The sequence below is a fragment of the Lithobates pipiens genome, unplaced genomic scaffold (genome assembly GCF_037356315.1).
Source record: "Lithobates pipiens isolate NorthernLeopardFrog02 unplaced genomic scaffold, aLitPip1_a1.2 Scaffold_16, whole genome shotgun sequence".
NCBI classification, from domain to species: Eukaryota; Metazoa; Chordata; class Amphibia; order Anura; family Ranidae; genus Lithobates; species Lithobates pipiens.
Window position 1 is genome coordinate 346896745 of NW_027507748.1, and position 26449 is coordinate 346923193.

Consider the following 26449-nt stretch of genomic DNA (forward strand, 5'->3'; position numbering starts at 1 on the left):
TAAGGTCTATTGGAAGCTAGCTACTGTGTAGCAGTTTTGGGTTTGTCCACTTCTTGTTGCTTCGTTAAGTGCCGGTTCACACAGGGGCGACTCAGATCCGACTTCAAGTCGCCCTAAGTCACCTCAGGTCGCACAACATGTAGAAATCAATGTAAGTGAATGAGAGCCGTCTTAATGCACACTACTGAAGTCGCTCCAACTTCAGAAAAGGTTCCTGTACTACTTCAATCCGACTTGTAGGTGACTGGTACCCATTGATTTCAATGGAGGTCGCCTCCAAGTCGGATCTCCGTCTATACAGAGGCGACTCTCAGAGAATTATCAGCTCTCAAAAGGAGTTCCCCCCTGAGAGCTCATTCTCTGATTGGCCACGGCAAGTCGCCTGGCCTGGGGCGACTTAAAGTAGTGTTGTAAGTCGTGTCCAAGTCATGTCCAAGTCACGTCCAAGTCGTGTCCAAGTCGTGTCCAAGTCGCGTCCAAGTCACGTCCAAGTTGCCTCCAAAAGTCGTGTTGCCCCTGTGTGAACCGAGCCTAAAGCTGAACTCCAGGTAGATATTACAAAAACAAGAAATAATGCAGTTATGTATCGATTTTAAAAAAATCCTCAAAGTAGTATTAAACCCCAACTCAAAAATGTAATATATTGCAGCCTATCAATCCTTAGATATGGTGGTTGCATCAGTTTTCTTGTTTTAGGCTTTTTTCCCTCTTTTTTTTTTACCTGGTGATCTGGCCAGTAACACACCTTCTGTATTAGAGTGCCCTCATTCTGGATGAAGGAGAATAGGGGGCACATTTGGACAGCAGCATTGTCAGTCTGGGCGGAAGAAAGTGCTAGATGGACTAGCAGATTGAAATACACTAACAAATTGAAGCCAAACTCCAGCTAATACTTTATAATCAGTTACAGCAAACAGTTTTGTTTTCTTTTTGGGATAAATGTGTTACATAAATAAATAAAAGCTGACCATCGTAAGCATCCCTGTCAATGGTAAATGGTTTGTCTCATCTCTGTAACTGATACATTTTGCTGGAGAGCTTTTTATACAACAGAATTACTGGCTGGATCGCCAGGTGAAAGTAGATGAAAGAAAATATAAAAAAGAAAATGAATACAGCCACCACATCTAAGAAACAGTAGGCTGTTGTATAATAAATGTTTGCTTTTGGGTTTATTACCACTTTAAATGTATTTTTCAGGTTCAACTCTGAGCAAAATTAAAATAATAATAATATTAGACTGAGGACATGTTATTAAGGGTGTCATGGCCCTGCACCCTAATGGGGATTCACCATGGCACTCTTTATTAATAGTGTATTCATACTGAGGGCAGCGATGGCCTCATCACATCAGCACTGCTCTCTGTGTCTTCACAAAACACCCACCACTGGAGAAAATAAGAAAAGGAAAAGGACCCTGCATGTCACATGATCGACCAGAAGACTTTGGAAAAAGGTAAATATATTAAAAGAAAGAAAAACATTCATACTTGGGGAACCACTTGTGTCAGAGGGTGTCACTTGAAGAAGCAGCACTGTGCGCATCAATGGACACACAGGGGGGATTTACTAAAACTGGTACGCATGGAGTCTAGTGCAGCTGTGCATAGTAACCAATAAGCTTCTAGCTTTTATTTTCAAAGCTTTAAATAAACAAGTTGAACTTAGAAGATGATTGGTTATTATGCACAGCTACACAAGAGACTGTGTGCACCGGTTTTGGTAAATTTCCCCCACAGAGCCTGCACATCTGCCACCAAGAGCTTGCTATGGGGGCAGACACAGAAGAGGAAGTGCCTGGAGCACCGACAGAGGACCCTACAAGAGGAGGTTCAGGGCTGCTCTGTGCAATACCATTGCACAGAACAGGTGAGTATAACATGTTTTTTATTTTCATCTAAAACAATTACCCTTTAATAACGTTTTAAATGTCACTTCAAAAAGTCAGGTCACCAGGCTGAATGTGCTGCCTAGTAGGTCAGTGTGAATATCAAGATTAGATGGACATCTTTTAGGCTGGAATCCTATTTTAGTGCTTTTTGCATTTTGCAGATTTGGACTACATTTAACATGGATTCCTATGGAACACGATCTGTAGTGCAAATCTGCAAAATGCAAAAAGCACAAAAAATACATAGGTGTGAATCCAGCCTAAGCAGGTGAAAAAGCTCCCGTATATATGTATTTATATTGTGTGTGTATCTGTTTGTCAGCAGGTAAACTTTAAGCCCTTGTACACGCGGTCGGAGAATCTGTCGGAATGAGTCTTATCGGACCGTGTCGTCAGATAATCCGACTGTGTGTGGTATGCATCGGACTGATTCCATCCGAATCTCCGTCCGACCCAATTTTCCAACCTGTTGGAAATATTTCCTGACCAACTGGGCCGGACGGACCTAATCCGGTCATGTGTAGAGGATTTTGATCAGACCAAGTGCCACGCATGCTCAGATCAAATTCCTACATCAAAGCTATTGGCTACTAGCCTGAATGTAGTCCCATCGTAACGAAATTACGTCATTACGTTCTGAAAGATCGGATTTTTCGCCAACTTGGCCCGGCCGTGTGTATGCAACAGTTTCGGACACAATCCGTCGGACTAAATCCGACGGGCAAAATCCGACGGATTTGGTTGGCAAAATCTCCGACCGCGTGTACGGGGGCTAAGGCCTGATTCACACCAATGCATTTTTAGTGCTTTTTGCATTTTGCAGATTTCCACTACAGAAAGTGTTCCATAGGAAACCATGTTAAATGGACTGTAGTTTGCTTCTGCAAAACTGAAAATGCACAAAAAAAAATCATAGGTGTGAGCCAGGCCTAAGGCTGGACTCACACCTATGCAGTTTTAGTGCTTTTTGCATTTTGCAGAATTGCACTACAGAACGTGTTCTGTAGGAAACCCTGTTAAAAGGACTGTAGTGCAAATCTGCAAAATACAAAAAGTACTAAAAATGCATAGGTGTGAATCAGGCCTAAGGCTGGATTCACACCTATGCAGTTTTAGTGCTGTTTGCATTTTGTAGATTTGCACAACAGTCCATTTAACATGGTTTCCTATGGAATACGTTCTGTAAAATCATTAAAAATGCATAGGTGTGAATCCAGCCTTAATCTAGGTTTATGTTGACCAGATTTACATGTTTTGACTGCTGTACTGCTCCAGCACATGTATTTGCATAAATACACCATACTTCAGGAATATATTGCTATTGATCAGTGAGCAAAATAAAGTGCTGTTGTGCTACACAACTGTGATTCTTGTCATTTACCTTACAACAACATTGTCTGACAAACCACTGGGCATTTCATGAGTAAATAAATGCCCTCAAAATATTCTGAAAGTCTTCTTTAAAAGTCTTTTGCATGGATAAATGATTACGTTAATGTTGTAACCTGTATGGTTGTTCATAGATAGAAGTTCCATTAGTAAATGACAATTGTAAAGCTTCCACAGGCCGCTGCAATCTATAGTGGCTGCTACTATGTTCTGGTAAACAGTTTTCAGCTGCATTTTCTTCTGCATGGTCATTTGGAAATTCAGGTAATATTTTTGTACATTCTCCCTGTCTCACAAATTCCCAAGCATCATTGACTACAACACTTGACATTAATCCTGATGTTAAATCGAGGTCATTATTTGGTTTATGATTAAGGAGACCATTATCTTCAGGCCTATTCAAAGACCCATCATTATTATCCAGAGGTAGCTGATGAACTGTCACTTGGAATGCCGGCTGTGACTGCGAGGTATAAGAAGTATTGTTTAAAAGATCTGGAGTATGATTGTTCTGACCTTCTATAATGTCTTCAAAAAATCCTCCATAATTAATCGATAAGTCTGTTTTTTTGTTATTCTGCTGCAAATCAAAGCAGGCATTTGATAGCAATTGAAAGTTTGTGTTGAAGTTAGAAATGTGGGATTGCCTGGCATAAGCTATTTGCTTAGCATCCTCACCTTGATACTGACATATATTTAAATCGGAATTAGTCAGTGGAAGCATCCATTGGGAAAAACCCATAGTACAAGGACTGCAATCTTCCTTTCTTTTTATCAATAACTGAATCCTGGAAAACTTTTTAAAGTCCTGTATTGGATAGAAAGAAATCACATATCACATATAAAATCATATAAATGCATTTAATACTTCTATTTATGTTTTACATACTTTATGATTTTTAGTCAATGACCAATGAAAATGGCACATTGACATTTAAACAAATTAAGGCACAAATGCACCACAGAAGACCTTTTTTTCCCATATGTGATGCCCACTTTTCCCAGTTTTTCGAGACCTTACTTTTTGATTCATAATTCTTTGAAGATTACAAGCAGATGGAGTTTCAATTAAAATAATCCAAGGGCCCCCAAATATTATTTTAAAGTCCAATTTTTGGTACCAACCCACAGATTATATGTCTCTGGCCTATGCTTCCAGGTGAACATATTCAAATTATACAGTGTTATTGTGCAACTAAATGGGAAAGGGTCAGAACTTCTGTCAGGTGTGACTTCTGTCTGTGTCCTTAATGGGGAAATTTCTTCCTGTCCTGGTAACATATGTCACTAGGATACAAAGTGAGTAGCTATCCCACCTTTGTCTTTGAAATATGAGATAAAGAAAATATTGTCCTTTAAAAACTGTCAAAGGAAGGATTTTGCCTCACTTTGGGGAGGTTTCCACTCACTTTCTGTTGTATCTCCAATATAGGAAGCAGGTAAAATTTCACCAACCCCAAGAGTGGCAAAAATAAAGATTTACCCCTTTTTTAGCATGCAGTAGTTATGCCGCATACAAATGATCAGAAATTTGGCCAGCAAAAGACAGATGAGAGCTTTTGGCCGGAAAATGCGACCGTGTGTATGCTCCATGGGACTTTTGCTGGCTGAATTTCAGCCAGAAAAAGATTGAGAGCATGTTCTCAATTTTTCGGTCGGAAAAAGTTCAGATCGGAAATTCTGATCATCTGTAGCAATTTCAACGCGCAAAATTCCTACGCATGCTCTGAAAAAATTTGACACATGCTCGGATGCATTGAATTAAATTTTCTTGGCTCATCGTAGTGTTGTACGTCACCGCGTTCTTGATGGTTGAAAGTTCAGAGAACTTTTGTGTGACTGTGTGCATGCAAACCAAGCTTGAGCGGAATTACGTCTGAAAAACCATCCAAGATTTTTCTGATGGAAAATCCACTCGTGTGTACGCGTTATTACAGTATGAAATAAAGAGTGATGCTGTACGTTCAGGTCGTTACAAAACTTTTATGGTATGTGGCATGTTAAAAGTGAATGCTATCACACTAGGCAGACCCTGTGTGGCATTACACAAGGTGTTTTGCTCACTAAACTGACATATAGCATATGCCCCAAAATGTTCCTGAGGCAATGCAACATTTTTTCCTGTCGCATCATGGCAGCATACACCTATGGGGTTGTGGCTCCACCCCCGCAACCTGATAGGACCGTTTAACTATTAAATCTTGAGAGGGCCTCTGCCTCAGCATTCTCCTTTTTTTCCTCACCTGAGAAGACCGGACATCACCCCTTACCGCTATCGCCCCAGCCAGGTTCAAGCCTCTCCTGGGTGGAAGTCCTACCTGTACAGCCTCTAAATGAGCTTAATGGAGGAATCCCCACTCTGATGGTCTCAGGGGTATCATTCTTATCTTACAAATCTTAAATAGATTTATCATGCAGCGGCCTCTAACCTGTGTTTTCTTCGTATATTCTGTACTTTTTCCTTGCTGAGCTCTGTAGTTTCTCACTCCTTGGGCGCAGATGCTTGGACTCTTCAGCGCATGCGTTGGCATCCAGTACCTCGCTGTTCTGCCGGTTCGCCAGTTTCCAAAATGGATGACGTCGACGCTGTGGACGGCGGTGGCGCTGAATTTAAAAAACAGCATTTTTTCTTTGTGTACTGTGGCTGCTGCTGCATTACTAATAAGATCGTTTTTGAAGTCTTTCCGATCGTTTTTCATCTTGTTTCCTTCGGATCTTAAGGTCAGTCTCTTTGTTTCTTAGGTTCTTTCTTTCTTGCAACTTGCATATCTCCCTACCTGCCTTTTTGCACACTGACTTCCGTTCGTTTTAGGATTCACTCTTCATGGAGGCCGCTGCCCCAGCAGACCATCGTCAGCCTAATAGGTAAGTGGGGTCAACTTGGTAAGTACGAAGAGGAAAAAGAGAGCCTGTCACTAACGCTGTCTAAACTGCACAGCCCTATCAGGTCATCCAGATCATCGCACTGAAGGCGCTCCAGAAGAAGTCGCTCAAGTCATAGACGGGACTGAGACCATGGCAGAAGCCGTTCAAGGCGCAGAGAGAGTGGAGGTCACAGGAGGAGTCGATCAAGGTCCTACTCTCGACCACAGAAGATCCCCTACACGCAGACATGCTTCTCGCGCTCGAAGTCTCCGTCCCTCTGCGAATTCATGCTGGGTTTGTGGCACAATAGCACTCCCAGATAAGCTGGCCTGTCGTTCATGCTTCAATGAAGCAACCAAAGACAGAGAATTAGATCCTAGTATTCCAGCTATTGAATCGCCCCTCCAAATCGCAGGGCCGGAAACTAGCAGACCTTTGCAAGGTACCTCATCTGCTGCTCCCTCCTCTTCAAAGATGTCAGATCCTTTGTCAGATAATGATGACATTGACACTTCTACCAGCTTCGACTTTGCACTGGTCGAACCCTTCATTAAATCAGTGAAGGAAGCGATCGATCGGGTGGAAGAAAAACAAACTCCTCAAAAAGTGAGGAAATATTTTCCAAATCTCAAAAAAGATCCTGAGACCTTCCCATTTATTGATGAACTAGAGGATTTGATTAAGGAGGAATGGCAAAGCCGGAAAAGAAGATCAGCCTAACTAACAGGTTAGCAAAACTTTACCCCCTGAAGGAGCCTAGTGTCACTCCATTTGTGACCCCGCCAGTGGTGGATTCTTCTCTGATGCGTCTTGCCAGACATGTGACACTTCCAATCGAAGATGCTGTTACATTTAAAGATGTGCTGGATAGAAAAATTGACTTAGATCTGAAAAGATCTTACCTATCGGCAGGAGGCGCATGCAGACCAGCTGTGGCCCTAGCAGCTGTCGGTAGAGCCATTTCCAACTGGTCCGCCAATGCCGAGAGGCTGGTATCAGAAAGAGTGGAACGAGAGAAAGTAATCTCAGCCCTCCAGGAACTATCTCTCACAGGCGTCTTTGTCGCAGAAGCCTCTGTAGACATAATTAAATCTACATCAAGAGCAATGCCGAGCTCAGTAATGGCCAGAAGGGCACTTTGGCTAAAACCCTGGTCAGCAGACCCATCCTCGAAGTCAAACTGGTGCAAGATTCCCTTTGACGGAGAAAATCTCTTTGGAGAGAAACTAGACTCTGCGATTTCTAAAGTTACCGGGGGAAAATCGGGTCTGATCCCTTCAGATAGAAGATCTAAACAGCGAAGACCGCCAGCCTCCAGACGAAACCTCCCAGACAAATATAGGGAGGCGAGATCCTACAGACCTGGCAAAGAGTATAGGAGAAACTGGAGGAACCCTCAATCATCCTTCCTCAAGCTCCAGAAAACCAAGACCCCTACTACAGGGGATCAAAAGTCTTTTTGAAGGTGCGCCCGCCCAACCAGCTGTAGTAGGAGCCAGGCTCAGGTTGTTCAGGCAGCTATGGGCAGAGACAATAAAGGATCCATGGGCAGTGGCGACTGTCCAGTTCGGCCACAAATGGAGGTTCCGAAAGCACCCAAGGGACCATTTCCGGGTAACAAAGCTACCATCATCTCACCAAAAGAGAATACTACTGAACGAATATGTTCAGGACCTCATCCAGAAACAAGCTATAAGGGAAGTTCCACTGCCTCAGAGAAGGAAAGGATTCTATTCTCCTCTATTTCTGGTAAAAAAGAAAACAGGAGACATACGTCCTGTCATGGACTTAAAAAAACTCAATCACCGAATCCTGGTGGAGGCATTCAAAATGGAGAGCCTGCAGACAATTCTCCAGGCCATCAACATAGGAGATTGGATGCTCTCCATCGATTTACAAGACGCCTACCTGCATGTTCCCATTCACACCTCATTTCAGAAATTTCTCCGCTTTGTAATAGGTCATCAACATTTCCAATTCCAAAGTCTCCCGTTCGGAATATCCACTGCTCCAAGAACATTTACAAAGGTTTTACTCCCAGTAATAGCCCTATTAAGGGAACAAGGCCTGAGAGTGCACCACTATCTAGACGATATCCTTCTCCTGGCCGACAACCGAGATTCCCTCCTACTTCATCGCGCAATCCTAATCTCCAACCAGCAAAAATTCGGGTGGCTGATAAACTGGGGAAAGAGCAGTCTAAATCCCACGCAGAGAATGATTTTTTTGGGCGCGGAGCTGGATACCCGACTCAATACAGTAGAACTCCCGGAGGAGAAAGTTCCCATCCTAATCCGGAAAGCAAAGAGACTACTCGTGGCCACTACCATTCCCGCCAGGGAATGTCTCAGTATTCTAGGGTCATTCTCAGCAACTATTCCAATGGTACAATGGGCCCAGTGGAATGCCAGACCTCTTCAAATATCATTCCTGAAGCAATGGAATGGCGTGTCAATGACCCAGCCGATAGTGATTCGGAAAGAGGTGAAGCAATCACTATCATGGTGGACAAAACCACACAATCTGAAGAGGTGCAAACGCATAGTCCTTCTCTCTCAAGATGTAATCACCTCGGATGCCAGCATGGAAGGATGGGGAGCACACTACCGTCACCGCGCAGTTCAAAGTTGTTGGCCATTCAAGACACACGATGTGGTCTCCAACATATTGGAGATGAAAGCAGCATTCCAGGCACTACTAGCCTTCAGCCCATTTCTGGAGGGGAAAGAAGTCCTACTAAAGATGGACAATCGAGTGGCAGTGGCCTATATCAACAGGCAGGGAGGCACCAGGAGCCGCTCCATGTTGCAGGAAGTCCAACCAGTCTTCCAATGGGCACAGCTGAATTTAGCCAGTCTCAGGGCAACATACGTGCCAGGTGTCCAGAATCAGATAGCAGACACCTTGAGCCGACAGTTCGTATCCAACCACGAATGGGCCCTAAGCCGTCAGGCTTTTTCTCTGATAACGAAAATTTGGGGAGTTCCGGATATCGATCTGGCAGCAACTCCGAACAACGCAAAATGTGTCAGAGGTACCTGGCGAGGGTTCCCTTTCCTTCGGCAGAAGGCACGGATTGTTTACAACACAACTGGAATTTCCACCTAGGTTATGTGTTTCCACCAACTCCAATCATACCGAGGCTCTTACTCAGACTCAAGAACTCAAGTTCCACAGTATTAGCAGTCCTGCCTTTTTGGCCGAGGAGGCTGTGGTTCACGACCCTACTTCAATTGAATACAGCAGAACCATTGCCGCTTCCCGTGACAGCGGACCTACTCTCTCAAGGTCAATTCCTCCATCCATACCCAGAGAAATTACACCTAACAGCCTGGAGACTGAAAGGGCTAGGTTCATAGCTCACGGCTGTTCACACAAAGTGGTAAACACCCTTCTCCAAGCCAGAAGGGTTACCACTAATAACACCTACAAGAGAATCTGGGATAAGTTCCTCTCAATCGCACAACAACAAGCCTGGGACCCTTCATCCCCTACAGTTGCTCAGATCCTAGAGTTCCTGCAGCTAGGTCTCGACAAAGGTCTTGGTTCAAATACCCTGAAAGTGCACGTATCAGCTCTATCTGCCATAACGGGGGTGAAATGGGCTCAAGAGCCTCTTATTTCTCAATTCCAGAAGGCCTGTCTAAGATTAAGACCTCCCAGGAAACTCTCCTTTCCAACTTGGGATCTTTCGGTAGTGCTGGATTTCCTATCCCATGATCCATTCTTTCCTGTTGAAAAAGCTTCCCTTTGGGATCTAACCCTCAAAATCACCTTCCTGATAGCGATTACATCAGCCAAGATGGTATCGGAAAGGCATGCACTAATAGCAAAGGAACCACACCTTACCATCTACCCAGACAAGGTAGTTCTGAAACCTTCAGACCGCTTCATCCCCAAAGTGGCTTCCTCCTTTCATTTTAATCAGGAAATATGCCTTCCCGCTCTTTCCACTGAGCAGGGCAACCCTCATCCACTTGATGTAAAATCTAACTTACTGGCCTACCTCTCGAGAACCAGTGACCTCAGGAAAGTGGAAAATCTCCTAGTCAGCCCTCACGGCTCCAGAAGAGGACAGGCAGCTACTTCCCGCACTATCGCAGCATGGTTGGTGAAAATCATAAAGAAATCCTACTCATCTGTTCAAACTCAAATACCTGAGGGCTTAAGGGCACATTCTACAAGAGCGATGGCAACTTCCTGGGCAGCCTTCTGCAGAGTCTCCTCAGAAACCATCTGCAGGGCAGCCACATGGTCTTCAAAAAGCACTTTTATATCCCACTACACTCCGCTAGGCTGTCCACGGTGGAATTTGGAAGAGCAATTATTCAATCCAATTCCTCCATTCCTTGTAAATAAACTTGTTCTGCTCATACCCACCCAGTTTTGCGAGTTATTCCCCATAGGTGTATGCTGCCATGATGCGACAGGAAAACAGAAAATTGTATACTCACCTTTCCGTAATTTTCCTTTCCTGTTGCATCTCATGGCAGCATACAGATGCCCACCCGTCTAAGGTGAGGTATCTATATATTGAGAATGCTGAGGCAGAGGCCCTCTCAAGATTTAATAGTTAAACGGTCCTATCAGGTTGCGGGGGCGGAGCTACAACCCCATAGGTGTATGCTGCCATGAGATGCAACAGGAAAGGAAAATTATGGAAAGGTGAGTATACAATTTTCCGTTATATTGTGCTGCTCAACTGTACCCCAGACCTTCTTATTTACCAGTCCCCTCCCTATGAAAGGTAGGATTACTAGTGAGCTTTTGTCAGGGTGTGTTGAAGACTTGTAGTAGATAGAGATAACTGCGGAGTGTTTGCAGGGAGAAATGATTGTTATTATACAATGCTAAGCTGTGTTTAATGTCAGGATCCACCCAGATGCCCGAGGGGCAGCTGGCTCAGCCTCTCAGTGTACCACTGAGAGCCTGAGCTAGCCATTCCCACCTCCTGCACAGCCCAGTGCTCCAGTGAGCACTGGATGATTCAAGCAGAGAGCTGACTGCAATGCACACTAGCACATTATGACATTAACGTGCAGGGGAACAGATTTTTTTTTTCTTTGACTTTACCACAGCTTTAAGGCATCTCCCAAGCATGTAATAAAAAGGAAGTGGATGCACTAAAGGCAAATATACTGTGCAATTTGTAGATGCAGTTGCTCCAAAGCATATTAACTGCTTGCCGACTATATACTTTATACGGCGGCTCTCCTTCACAGGATCACGTACCTAGTACAGGATCCTACATTCTCAGGTTTGGGGAGTTCGCGTGTACCTTCGGCAGCCTGTTCCTGCTGTAATTAGACATTGAGTTCCCCGGTACCCGCTGATGCTTTAGTACACAGGCAGAATGGCGATTTAAACAAGGCAGATCGCTGTTCTGTAACTACAGAAGACATGGATCCTGTGTCTCTGCTGAGCAGAGGCGCCAACCCATGCCTTCTCCTAGTACAAGCACCTCCCCCACAGTAGTAAAGCACTGGTCAGGCAGACATTTAACCCTTTGATTGCCTCTGAATGTTGACTCCTGTCCTGCCAGTGTCATTAGTACAGTGATAGTGCATATTTGTTTAGCATTGATCACTGTATTAGTGTCACTGGTCCCCAAAAAGTGTCAGTTAGTGTCCCAACTGTCAACCGCAATATCTCCCACTAAAAGTCATAGATCGACACCATTACTAGTAAAAAAAAAGCGCTATAACTTTTTTGCAAATCAATCTATATACGCTTATTGTGATTATTTTTACCAAATCTGTGTAGCAGAATACAAATTGACCTAAACTGATGTAGAAATTAGATGTTTTACAGTTTTTATTGGATATGTTTTAAAGCAGAAAGTAAAAAATGTATATTTTTTTCAAAATTGTAGTTTCTTTTGTTTATAGCGCAAAAAATAAAAACCGCAGAAGTGATCAAATCACCAAAGGAAACCTCTATTTGTGGAAAGAAAGGATATTTTTTCTAGGTTCAGTATTGCACAACTGCACAATTGTCAGGTAAAGTAGCACAGTGCCGTATCGCAAAAAATGGCCCGTTCATAAACGTTCCGGAGCTAAAGTGGTTAAATAAGGGAAATATCTGCTGACTTACATTATCCAATCATGTGCAAGAAAAATGTTGTTTTTTTTCTAATTTCTTTGCACATGATTGGGTATTTTTTGAGAAGTGAAGCTTCAACCCATTTACTAAGGTCTGGAGCAACTGGACTTGCAGAGTGCAACTGTCCTTGTAAGTGCACAGTTTATTTACCTTAAGACCCCTTTCACACTGGAGCACTTTTCAGGAGCTTTAGTGCTAAAAATAGCACCTGTAAAGCACCCGAAAAGCGCCTCTCATGCCTCCCCAGTGCGAAAGCCTGAGTGCTTTCACACTGGGGCGGTGTGCTTGCAGGACAGGAAAAAAGTCCCGCAAGCAGTATCTATGGGGCGGTGTGGGAGCAGTGTATACACCACTCCCAAAACGCTCTGCCCATTGAAATGAATTAATGAAATGTCCCCGATGACAGTGTCCAACTCCCTTTGCCCTTTTTTGACAAACTCTTGCCTTTTAATCACTTCCTGCCGGGAGGGTGTACATGGACATCCTACTGTTTCAGTGGTTATACTGGGAGGATGCCTGCACCTACAGGCATCAACCCATTATCATTCTCTTCAGTCGGTGATTCCCTTCAGCATAAGAACAATTATAGTGGCAGTTCAGCCAACTGATCTTTCTTAGCCCCTGTACACACGGTCGGAGATTTCGACAACCAAATCCGTCGGATTTTGTCCGTCGGATCTTGTCCGAAACTGTTGCGTACACGCGGTCGGACTAAGTTGTCGAAAAATCCGATCATTCAGAACGTGATGACGTAATTTTGTTGCGATGGGACTACGTTCAGGCTAGTAGCCAATAGCTTTGATGTAGGAATTTGATCTGAGCATGCGTGGCACTTGGTCCGATCAAAATTCTCTACACATGATCGGAGTATGTCCGATCGAACCAGTTGGTCGGAAAATATTTACAACAAGTTGGAAAATTGGGTCAGACGGATATTCCGACAGAAACAGTCCGATGCATACCACACACAGTCGGATTATCCGACAAACGGTCCGATAGGACACATTCCGACGGATTCTCGGACCGTGTGTACAAGGGCTTACAAGCAGCGGAAGGGGACACCCCCCTCCCGTCACCCTCCAGTGCTTCTCCGGGCTCGCCCCTGTGATCAGTGAGCCAGAGAAGGAATCCACCGGCGGTGGATGTTGACCATAGAGATTTCCGGGGAACAGATGGTCCCCGGTCATCTCTATGACTCTCAGAGTTCAGGGGTGCCATGTTATGACATCATGCTTGGCCTGGCAGTTTAAATCCTGCCATATGCTTGGCTGGAAAGCCAAGATCATTCTGTTTTGTTAGTTTTTTTGATCTCAGGCTTTCCAGCCCACATCTCTCCAGAAAGAGGACCTGTGACACACTATTCCTATTACAAGGGATGTTTACATTCCTTGTAATAGGAATAAAAATTATCAAAAAAAGGTTTTAAAGGGAAAGTGTAAAAATCAAAAAATTAAAATAAAATAAACAATACATATCTTTTTTAAAGCGCCCTCTTCCCCACGAGCTCGCGCGCAGAAGCAACAGCATTCCTATGTCGCGCCCACATATGTAAACGCCATTTAAATCACATATGTGAGGTATCACCGCGTGCGCTAGAGTGAGATTAACAATTCTATAGCAAGACCTCCTCTGTAACTCTAAACAGGTAACCTGTATAACATTTTAAAGCGTCGCCTATGGAGATTTTTGAGTACCGAAGTTTGGCAGCCTTCCATGAGTGAGTGCAATTTTGTGTGACATTTTAGATATCTATTTACTCTGCGTAATATCATCTTTCACATTATACAAAAAAATTTAGCTAACTTTAGTGTTTTGTTTTTTTAATTCATGAAACAATTTTTCTTTCCAAAAAAAAAAACGCGTTTGAAAAATTGCTGCGCAAATAGCATGCGATATAAAACGTTGCAACAGCTGCCATTTTATTACCTAGGGTCTCTGATAAAAAAAAAAATATATAATATTTGGGGGTTCTGAGTAGTTTTCTACCAAAAAAAAATGTTTTTTTACGTGTAGGAACTAAGTACCAAAATTGGCCCAGATGGGAAGTAGTTAAACTTGATTTTAAAGATTCACTCCAAATAGACTTCAACAGGATTCAGATTAAAGTTTGCAATTTTTTTAACTTTTTGATGTAGTCAATGAACATCCCACAAGAAAACCCAGGCCAATTCACTTTTCCCTATTCAGGGTATTGCTACTATTTTATCTACATGTCTAGGGCAGTAGTTGAATGGATGTCTCAGTAGTTGTCCTTGTACAAGTGACTTCATCCATTGTTGTATAGAACAGGCATGATTGTCAAGCTCAAATCAAACAGTGGGCCAAACTGAGTGAAATACATCTTCAAGGGGGACACATTATATCTAGTGAGGCCTGCAACTACTTTGGTATCACTTTGGTAAGGATCAATAATATCCCTAAGAAAAGAGTCCATAAAGCGGTTCCTGAAGTACTGAGCTGCAGAATTAGGTTCAGAAAAGTAACCTCCATCGACAGAAAAACAGCTGGGGCCTCATTCAGTTTAAATTCATGAACTACCGAGAGCCATAAAGAAGGAGCAAGATGGCCACATGTGGCCCCAAAAGACCACCAGTTTGACGTGTCTGTTATGAAATAACGATTACTTTCTAGCTTCAAGTTCATTGTTCTCTGTAAAAGAAAAATGTAGAATGCTAAATGTGTTCTGAATGCAAAAAGACCAGTTCTACCGCTGTCCTGCCCAAAGAACATGTTTGACCTGCTGAGGAATTTGCAATCAGAGCACGTGCCAGAGATCAGAAGGAAAATTGATTCTTGCAAAACACTATGTTTTACCACAGTGTTTCTGAATGTTGTTTTCCATTAAATGCAGCAGCACCCACAAATGTAAAACACCCAGCATTGGATGTGATTTATTTTTACAAAGTAAATACATCTTTGCATACTGGAACTGACTAGTATTCCAGTATTTCTCTTTCTTAATTTCTCTCCTTCAGTCAGCTAACATGACCCCAGTGCTGGTCAAAAAATGGGCAAACACGGACATCCTCAGGTACCCAATGTCCTCCTTCCTAAACTATGATTTAATCTTTTGTTAGGATACTTGCAGCTGGCCCAAGGCTTTATTGTTGCACAATAAAAACCTGTGGCAGACTTGACAATTTTTGGACAATATGAATCAATTTTTTAGGTATTTTGCCAGGGCACGCCAGTAGAATTATATGACAAAACAACACAAGCTTAAACTGTAAGTTTACCTTTACAGAAAATCTGTAAGGTGAACTTTCACTGGACCCCCTCCCCATTGCACCCGGTCCTGCTGTACCTGAGTCCAGAGATTTGAAATCCTTGCGACTTTCTCTCTGCTTCTCCTCCACTGACAGGACTGGCTAGGTGGGTTCTGATTGGTTGGCGCCGTCCATGCAACAGCGCTGACCAATTAAAATGCCTGCTATATGTACCTTTACGAAGTACATTTAGGAGAATAAGCCACAAGGATTTAAAATCCCCGGACCGTTGAAGCGGCGACCCTATGTCTCCTGATCACCGGCCTCAGGTACAGCGAGACTGGGGGGTGAAGGGGTGGGGAGGGGGTTCAGTGTAAGTTCACTGTACAGATTTTCTGTAAAGGTGAACATTCCTAAATGAAAATATGAAAGATCCTTTCATATTTCAATTACATGTTTCAGTGCACATACCCTCTGCCTTGGGGGGAATTTAGATGTATTTAGCAGCAGTAAACTAACAGCATTCTTATAAGCAAACGTGACTTCTTTAGAGCAAATAATGCCACAAGCATTATTATATCATTCCACAGATGGTTTAAATAAGTTCTGTTAATGAAAGAAATTGAGGGGTGTATCTCCCCAGAGGGGACACCAACAGCAATAAAAATATGACTGTGATTCTAACTATTCCCCCAAAAATTGTTGTCTTTAGATACACTTTACGTTCTTTGAGCCTTATAACTGAAGCCTCTTCTCCCCTACGCTCCACGCTACGTTGCATGTGCTCTGACCTTATTAAATTCAATGCAGGTCCCATAGCCCTTCATTGGGTGTGAGGACACTAAGATATAGTTCACAATCCAAAGCAAAAGGAAGGCCAGGAGAAGGCCTGCTGTCAGGGGAGCACAGGATCAGGTAAGTGAAATAGCTTTTTCCAGTACCCTAGACATCAACAAGCATTTAACCCTTGCAATGCAGGGGCAGTCCAACTGCAAGAAGGAGGTTTGTTTCCCCCAGAAATAGGCTTTCAAATTCCTGTCAGATTAGTTTTTGTTCTATGTGCTCGGTTGGGCTAACATATCTTCACTTCCTGTTGTGGAGATAAACAGAATGTGAGACTAGATCTCTACAAAACGAGGGTAATTCCCCCTTTAAACATATGTTGCCATGAATGTGAGTGGAAGATTTCCTCTCTATTCTTGCACTGGAGACAACATTTGGAATTCCCATAATTTTTTTGTTTTGTTGACAACAGTCAATGAGTCAAATAGAGCTGGTGAATCTCTTACATGGGACAGGGGTTCTAACCCTTCCACAATTGCATAATTACTACGTCCAGTTTTCAAGCATTTCTTTCATTAGCATGGCTCAAATTTATACTGCAGACCCTCCTGCCTATTGATGCCAGCACCATCTTAGAGTTCGGTGTGGACTTCCTAGTTGGTATTCTTGTGAGAATATGCATTTATGCCAGAGTGGGTGCCTGACATCACCTTGGCAAGTGGTTAGATTATGGCACTTTTATACAGTCAGTGCGCCAGTCAGTAGGGGAAAAAGCAATCTGAAATATGCTTATTTTGAATGCTGAATGGTATTTTTGGGCACTTTGGGAAAGACAAAGTTTAACTAGTGAGTTTACTTATGCTTCAAAAGAAATAAAAATGGCTATACATACATTTTAGCCAGAAAGGTGTAATACTTAGAGAAAAGTAAGCATCAAGTAAATGTTTACATTACCCAGACCAAAAATCAAACCACCTATGCAAATTCAGAAAAAATCACAACCTTTTCTGCAATTTACACAAGCACACATAAAAGAATTACAAATTAAAACGCATGTATAAACATGTCAACTCTTTAACATATCATAATTTACACAGATCTGAATCAGCAATCAAAAAGGCTTTTCTATGAATCAGTTTTGACACTACGAAAGTAGTCATTGTTTTTCTTTAGTTAGATGCTAATAAGTTGGTAGTTTCAAATACCAAAAAAAAAGCAAAATGCAGAAATGTATTGTTTAGCCTTATTTTGTAAAATAAATATTAGTGTGGCCTCATAGATACTTACTAAAGAGCTTGGTGTTTTTGCTTGGCGTCGAACATATTTACAGCTGAGGTAAAGCATTGCTGTACCCAACACAGCAACAAAAATGGTAATGAGACCGGCTATCAATGTGGCCAATGAATGATCTGTTAATAAACAAAAGAAAATCATAAATCATAGGAGCATGGGAGGCAAAGAATTGCACAATAAAATCCGGCTTAACCTATTTCTGACACGTGAGCAATCTAAAAAAAAAATATGCATAGATGCTTCCCATGTGCTTTTACATTAGGTTACTTTTGATTGGATAGGAGTATGGGAGTTGGCAGGGCTCAGCCTTGAAATCAGGCTTCGGCCCAATACACACTGCTGATTTCCTGCAGATTTACCAAAACCATGTAGTGCAAGGTTCTGCCTGATTGCATACAAATTGAAACTCCTAAGGTTTGACCTCATATTATATGGTCTTGGTAAATCTGAAGGAAAAAATCAGCAGAAAACCTGATAGTGTGTATGGGGCTTTCCTCTAACAATGTGAACATTGTGAAGAGAAACAGTACAGGGTTTTTTAGTTAAAAGCCTAGTCACAGAAACCTCTTGGTATCAGGAATGTGTGCTAAGTATGAATTTTGCTATTCAAAGTTTACTTTAATAATAAAGCTAAATGCAAAAAAAAAAGCCAACAGCTCATCAAGATCCACTCTTTTCTAACCTTCTCCATAGCCCATAATTTCTTGATACCTAGCTTTTTTTCTATTCACATTGATTTGATTCAGCCATTGTGCTGTGGCTAATAGACAATATTGAATTTTTCGCTGCTTCCTGGATCCTCATATGATCATACATTCATAACATCTTTAGTCATGCACTTAATTTGACAACCCGTGTTGGACAAGCAATACATGTGATTGCTGATAGTCTAGCATCCTTTTTTCCTTCATAAAAGATCCTTATTATGTTGTGCTACCTCCAAAGGAGCCGCTGGAAATTGCCCAGTTTCTTTCCCAGTAGAATGCCCCAAAGCCAGGGACACATTCGCAATCACTGTTTTCCTTACATTTTTGGAGAAACTGGGAATGGGTTGAGGGAGTTGAGTTGAATATTCTAAAAAGAGATCCATATACAGGTTGGGGACAGTAAACTCCTTTCTGTAAAGGTCCTTGTAATAGCAAACATGGACTTGGCTTGTAATAGATGTAATTAAAAGCAGGCTAATCTTTAGAGCACCAAGACAAGAGTCCCTATACAAAGAACTAGATAGACTGAGTTTTTCAGAACACCAGCCGATGTCCCCTTTGGTCAAACAAACAGCTGACTCTCTAGCATAAGAGTACTGGCAGCAGCCCAAAAGTCTCTAAGTTTTCTCTCAGCAGTCTGTACTGACTAGATGAAATTCATATGATCTGTTATCGTACGAGGAAAATTTTTGTGCTTGTCCGATCGAATAATATCGGATGAACTGTCATGATCGTCTCTCGAAAGCTCTGTACTAATGATCCGATTAGCGAACGATTGCGTTGAAACCGGTATATTTCGTCTGATTTTCGGATCGTGTGTACGGACCATTAGAGCCAGCGGGGGACAGCTGCAGCATCGAACCAATGCTGCAGCCATGTAGGTGAGTATGTGTGTTTTTTTAATTTACCATACTCCTCCTTTAACAAAAAATATTAGTATAAAGGTTAATAAAAACTAAAAAAAATACCACGAAGGGAGTGTTCATGGGTTGGGGATAAGTGGGTGACCTAACTTACATATAAAATGTTTTTCATGTTTATTCAGTAACATACACATTACATTTGTCTCTTCTGTAGGTTGAAAATAATGCAACAATGCTACATTTCTGCATTGGGTGAGGCATGCATCTCCAAGATAAAGGTGAAGTTAACATAGGTGTAACCTTATATATATATATATATATATATATATATAGTTACATTGAGATCGCCCAAGATCACCAACAAGCCACTTGTAAAAGTAAGTAATTATAATTGGTCTCTCAAAACAGACAAACACAAAGAGCTTTCTTCAGCTAAAGTACAGTAAACAATTCTCAGACCTGGTATAAAGAAAACCTTACAACATAGCTCACCGCCAGTCTCTTGGTCTCACACTGGGGTTCAGGGTTATTTCAGGGTACAAGACAAGCAGCAGGAGCTCAACAACACTGGAGTCTCAGTCTCCAGGAGTCCACCCTTAATCACAGCTGAGAACCACTTCACACTACTTCACAGACACCTGCTGTTTACTTCCTGCTGCTTTTCAAGACTCCCTTGCATATGGCTTACGCCTTCAGGACCAGAGTCCCTGTAATCTGAGTTTAGGGGTTATTTTCTTACCCAAAGGTCTCTCTGAACAGCCAAATTCCAGGTCCCTAATGAGGACATACCAATGCAGAGAGCACTGAAAATCAGTTTTCTTTCCTCTGCCCATACATAAAAAATATCACCCTGAACCTCTGAGTACTAAAAATGTCTCTTGCGCTAACCCAAGAGCCACAGCCCAAATAGGGGGGGGAATATACTTGCGTTTCAGGACACCATCCCAGAGTCCTAAAAAATATATACATTGATTGGCCATAACTTTATGACCACCCACCTAATACTGAGTAGATCCTCTTTTGCAGCCATAAACAGAACTGACTTGTCAAGGCATGGACGCCATTGGACCTCTTAAGGAATGCTGTGGTTTCTGGCACCAAGCCATTAGTAGTAGATCCTTTAAGTCCTCTAAGTTGTTTGGTGGTGGCTCCATGGTTCAGACTTGTTTTCCCAGCATTTGCCACAAAGGCTCAATTGGATTAAAGTGATTGTAAAGTCTTGTTTTTTTTCCCTATAAAAATAACAAACATGTTATACTTACCTGTTCTATTGCAGTGGATTTCACAGAGCAGCCCGGATCCTCCTCTTCTCATGTCCCTCTTCTGTGATCCTGGCCACTCCCTCCTGTTCAGTGCCCTCACAGCAAGCAGCTTGCTGTGGGGGCACCCGAGCTGAGTCACATTCAGACACAAAGCCCTGACCTGGTCCCACCCCCTTTTTGCCCTGATTGGCTAGCTGACTTTGATTGACAGCAGTGGGAGCCAATGGCGCCACTGCTGTGTTTCAGCCAATCAGGAAAGAGAATCTCGGACGTCTGAGACACTTGTGGACATCGCTGGACAGAGAGGGACCTCAGGTAAGTATTAGAGGGACTGAGGGCGGCTGCTGCACACAGAAGGCTTTTTATCTTAATGCATAGAATGCATTAGGATAAAAACCCTTCTGCCTTTACAACTCCTTTAACCGCTTCAGCCCCGGAAGAATTTACCCCCTTCCTGACCAGAGCACTTTTTGTGATTCGGCACTGCGTCGCTTTAATTGACATTTGCGAGGTCGTGCGACGTGGCTCCCAAACAAAATTGACGTTGTTTTTTTCCCACAAATAGAGCTTTCTTTTGGTGGTATTTCATCACCCCTGTGGTTTGTCTTTTTTGCTCTAAAAAAAAAAGCGTAAATTTGGGAAAAAAAAACGCATTATTTTTTACATTTTGCTATAATAAATATCCCCCAAAAATATATATAAAAAATGTTTTCCTCAGTTTAGGCCAATACGTATTCTTCTACATATTTTTGGTAAAAAAAAAATCACAATAAGCGTTTATTGATTGGTTATAGCTTTTTCGCAAACCAATCAATAAAAGGGGCTTAAAGGGATAGTTTTATGGCATTTTTATAAATTTTATTATTTTATTTTTTTTACTAGCAATGGCGGCGATCAGTGATTTTTATTGTGACTGCGACATTATGACGGACACATCGGACATTTTTGACACATTTTTGGGACCATTGTCATTTATACAGCAATCAGTGCTATACAAATGTACTGTTTCCTGTGTAAATGACACAGGCAGCGAAGGGGTTAACCACTAGGGGGCAGTGTATTTGTTAAGTGTGCCCTAAGGAGTGTTTCTAACTGTGAGGGGGTGTGGCTACGTGTGAACGTCACTGATCTCTGCTCCGATCAGAGGGAGCAGAGATCAGTGACACTGTCACTAGGCAGAACGGGGAGATGCTTGTTTACATTAGAATCTCCCTGTTCTACCTCTCTGTGAGGCGATTGAGTCCGCGGGACCCGTGACCCGACTGGCCGCCTCTTAAAGGGCCACATACAGGTATGTTAGTTTTCCTCTACGAGCCCTTCTGCCGACGTATATCGCCGTGAGCAGACCGGCAATCGGTTAAGATCTAAAGAATGTGGGGTCAACACCTGAAACTCATCTTTGGTTCTTTAACCACTTGACCACTGGGCACTTAAACACCCTTAATAACCAGACCAATTTTCAGCTTTTGGTGCTCTCACATTTTGAATGACAATTACTCAGTCATGCAACACTGGACCTATATGAAATTTTTGTCCTTTTTTTCACACAAATAGAGCTTTCTTTTGGTGGTATTTAATCACCTCTCAGTTTTTAATTTTTTGTGCTATAAAAGAAAAAGACCGAAAATTCTGCGAAAAAATGAATTTTTCTTCGTTTCTGTTATAAAATTTAGCAGATTAGTAATTTTTTCTTCATAAATTTTGGCCAAAATTTATACTACTACATATCTTTGGTAAAAATAAGTACAAATTGGTGGATATTATTTGGTCTTTGTGGAAGTTATAGAGTCCACAAGCTATGGTGCCAATATCTGAAAATTGATCACACCTGAAGTACTGACGGCCTATTTCAATTCTTGAGACCCTAACATGCCAGAAAAGTAAAAACACCCCCCAAATGACCCCTTTTTGGAAAGAAGATATTCCAATGTATTTAGTAAGAGGCATGATGAGTTTTTTGAAGTTGTCATTTTTTCCCACAATTCTTTGCAAAATCAAGATTTTTTTTCCTTTTTTTTTTCCACAAAATTGTCATATTATCAGGTTATTTCTCACACACAGCATATGCATACCACAAATTACACCCCAAAACACACTCTGCTATTACTCCCGAGTACGGCGATACCACATGTGTGAGACTTTTACACAGTGTGGCCACATACAGAGGCCCAACATGCAGGGAGCGCCATCAGGCGTTCTGGAGCACCCAGGACAATTCTGACATTTCTCTCCTACATGTAAAAATCATCATTTATTTGCTAGAAAATTACAGAGAACCCCAAAACATTATATATTTTTTTTTAGCAAAGACCCTGGAGAATACAATGGTGGTCATTGCAAATTTTTATCTCACATGGTATTTGCGCAGCAATTTTTCGAACGCGTTTTTTTGGGGGAAAAACAGTTTTGTGCTTAAAAAAAAACAAAAAAAACAGTAAAGTTAGCCAAATTTTTGCATAAAGTGAAAGATGAAGTTATGCTGAATAAATAGATATCAAACATGTCACTCTTCAAAATTGCACATGCCCGTGGAATGGCGCCAAACGTCGCTACTTAAAAAATCCCCATAGGCGACGCTTTAAATTTTTTTGACTGGTTACATATTTTGAGTTGCAGAGGAGGTCTAGGGCTAGAATTATTGCTCTCGCTCTAACGTTCGCGGCGATACCTCACATGTGTGGTTTGAACACCGTTTTCATATGTGGGCGGGGCTTACATATGCGTTCGCTTCTGCATGCGAGCACATGGGGACAGGGGCGCTTTACATTTTTTATTTTTTTTGTTCATTTTACTTTATTTATTTTAGTTTGACATTTTTTTCCCCAAAAATAAGTTTTTGATCACTTTTATTCCTATTACAAGGAATGTAAACATCCCTTGTAATAGGAATATGGGGTGACAAGTCCTCTTTACAGTGAAATCTGGGGGTCAATATGACCCCACATCTCACCTCTAGGCTGGGAAACCTGAAAAAAAAAAAAAAGATTCTGGCTTTGATCGTACTGGCGAGTTGGTAGAAGCACCGGAGGGTGGTGAGGGGTGGGGGGGCGTCTATGGCTGGGTATTGCAGGGTATCACCGAGTATGGCTGGGTATCTCCGAGTATGGCTGGGTATGGCAAGGTATTGGCGGGGTATTGCAGAGTATTGGGGGGTATTGCAGAGTATTGGGGGGTATTGCAGAGTAATGGGGGGTACTGCAGAGTATTGGGGGGTACTGCAGAGTAATGGCAGGGTACTGCAGAGTATTGGGGGGTACTGCAGAGTAATGGCGAGTACTGCAGAGTAATGGCGGGTACTGCAGAGTAATGGCAGGGTACTGCAGAGTAATGGCGGGGTACTGCAGAGTAATGGGGGGTACTGCAGAGTAATGGCAGGGTACTTCAGAGTAATGGCAGGGTACTGCAGAGTATTGGGGGGTACTGCAGAGTAATGGCAGGGTACTGCAGAGTATTGGGGGGTACTGCAGAGTAATGGCGGGTACTGCAGAGTAATGGCAGGGTACTGCAGAGTAATGGCGGGGTACTGCAGAATAATGGGGGGGTACTGAAGAGTAATGGCGGGTACTGCAGAGTAATGGCGGGTACTGCAGGGTATTGGGGGTACTGCAGAGTAATGGGGGGTACTGCAGAGTAATGGCAGGGTACTGCAGAGTATTGGGGGGTACTGCAGAGTAATGGCAGGGTACTGCAGAGTATTGGGGGGTACTGCAGAGTAATGGCGGGGTACTGCAGAGTAATGGAGGGTACTGAAGAGTAATGGCGGGTACTGCAGAGTAATGGCGGGTACTGCAGAGTATTGGGGGGTACTGCAGAGTAATGGGGGGTACTGCAGAGTAATGGGGGGTACTGCAGAGTAATGGCAGGGTACTGCAGAGTAATTGGGGGTACTGCAGAGTAATGGCAGGGTACTGCAGAGTATTGCAGGGTATTGCAGAGTATTGGCAGGGTATTGAGGGGTTAAATTCGGTGAGCAGCGATGTGGGCACTGCAGATGCAGCCCACATCGCTGCTGACACCGATCTCTTTCCCCTCCGCTGTACCCATTGGTACAGAGAGGGGGAGGGAGGAACCGGCGTCATGTTATGACGCCGGTTTGTTTACAAGTGATGAGCGGCCGTTTACAGTGACGAGCGGCCGTTTACAGTGATCCGTGATGCGCCGGGTCCACTGGACCCGGCGGTCACGGATGATCTCGTGTGCACGCCCCAGGGGGCGCGCGAGAGCAGAATTCTGGGAGGCCGTTAATTAACGGCCTCTCAGAGTTAAACAACCGCCCTGAAGCCGTTAATCGGCAATGGGCGGTTGTTAAGTGGTTAAACCATTCTTGAACCATTTTTGGCAGGACGCATTATCCTGCTGAAAGAGGCCATTGCCATCAGATATTACCATTTTCATGAAGGGGTTACAGTACTTGGTCAGCAATAATGTTTATGTAGGTGGTACATGTCAAAGTAACATCCATATGAATGGCAGGACCAAAGTTTCCCAGCGGGACATTGCCCAAATCATCACATTGCCTCTGCCAGGTAGACTTCACTTGCTGCCTAATATATCCCAATGGACTGTGCGATGCCATTGTAATAAGATAATCAATGTTATTCACTTAATCTGTCAGTGGCCAAAAAGTTATAGTTGATCGGTATATATATATATATATATATATATATATATTTATTTATTTATTTATTTATACACACACAGTATCTCACAAAAGTGAGTACACCCCTCACATTTTTGTAAATATTTTATTATATCTTTTCATGTGACAACACTGAAGAAATTACACTTTGCTACAATGTAAAGTAGTGAGTGTACAGCTTGTATAACAGTGTAAATTTAGCAAGATGACCACTGCCTTGCTAAAGAAGCTGAAGGTAAAGGTGATGGACTGGCCAAGCATGTCTCCAGACCTAAATCCTATTGAGTATCTGTGGGGCATCCTCAAACGGAAGGTGGAGGAGCGCAAGGTCTCTAACATCCACCAGCTCAGTGATGTCGTCATGGAGGAGTGGAAGAGGACTCCAGTGACAACCTGTGAAGCTCTGGTGAACTCAATGCCCAAGAGGGTTAAGGCAATGCTGGAAAATAATGGTGGCCACACAAAATATTGACACTTCGGGACATTTTCACTTAAGGTTGTATTCACTTTTTTTGCCAGCGGTTTAGACATTAATGGCTGTGTGTTGAGTTATTTTGAGAGGACAGCAATTTTACACTGTTATACAAGCTGTACACTCACTACTTTACATTGTAGCAAAGTGTCATTTCTTTAGTGTTGTCACATGAAAAGATATAATAAAATATTTACAAAAGTGTGAGGGGGGGGGGGGACTCACTTTTGTGAGATACTGTATATATATATATATATATATATATATATATATATATATATATATATATATATATATATATATATATATATATATATATATATATATATACATTCCTCTGACTTCCTGGTTATAGCCAAACAGGAAGTGAGAGGAAATCCCTAAAAATGATGGGAAATTACATGGGGTCCCACTCCCCATGTCACCAGAACTAGTGTCCCCATTGGATGATTTCCCCTCTATTACTTTTCTGGGGACAACCAACAATTTACCTATACTTTCACTTTCAATGATAATGGTAAACAGGACAAATAGAGAGGATGAATCTCCCTAATGGGCACACAGACAATAAAAACTGGCAAGTGTTACAATCCCTCTCCACTCTATCCAAAACAAAAAAAAAAATGTTTTGCCTTTACTTATACTTTAAATACATTACCCTAACTACCAGTGATCTCCTAAAGAAAAAAAAAGTGCACTGAGGACTGTCAGGTGATTTTAAAATGTCTGGCCAGACCTAGGGTTTGTCATCGTCATTATGACCAATGCAGTATTTTATAAGCAATGTGTCTCATATATTTTTTGTCTCCTGTGCCTAAAATCAAAGGCATCAAACTGTAATAAGGCAGGAGGGCTTTGATAACCTACAGCCAAAGTGCAAAAATCACAGGGACAATTTCTTAACATTATGTGGTCTATTTAACTTTCTTTTACTTGAATTTTATTGCAAAAAGAATAAAGAAAATGGGCACTTACAC

At 42.3% G+C, this 26449-nt stretch overlaps 1 protein-coding gene across 1 annotated transcript in view; it reads right to left on the reverse strand.

Moving 5' to 3' along the window:
- Nucleotides 1-1249: 1249 nt before the first annotated feature.
- Nucleotides 1250-26449, reverse strand: part of IL22RA1 (interleukin 22 receptor subunit alpha 1) — a 42985-nt gene continuing 17785 nt past the window's right edge. Inside the window, exons 6-7 of the mRNA XM_077481841.1 lie at nt 17524-17645; nt 1250-4088 (exon numbers count right to left, since the gene is read on the reverse strand). Coding sequence (XP_077337967.1) covers nt 3384-4088; nt 17524-17645 — 827 coding nt within the window. The 3' untranslated portion in view covers nt 1250-3383. The remainder of the gene's footprint in view (nt 4089-17523; nt 17646-26449) is intronic.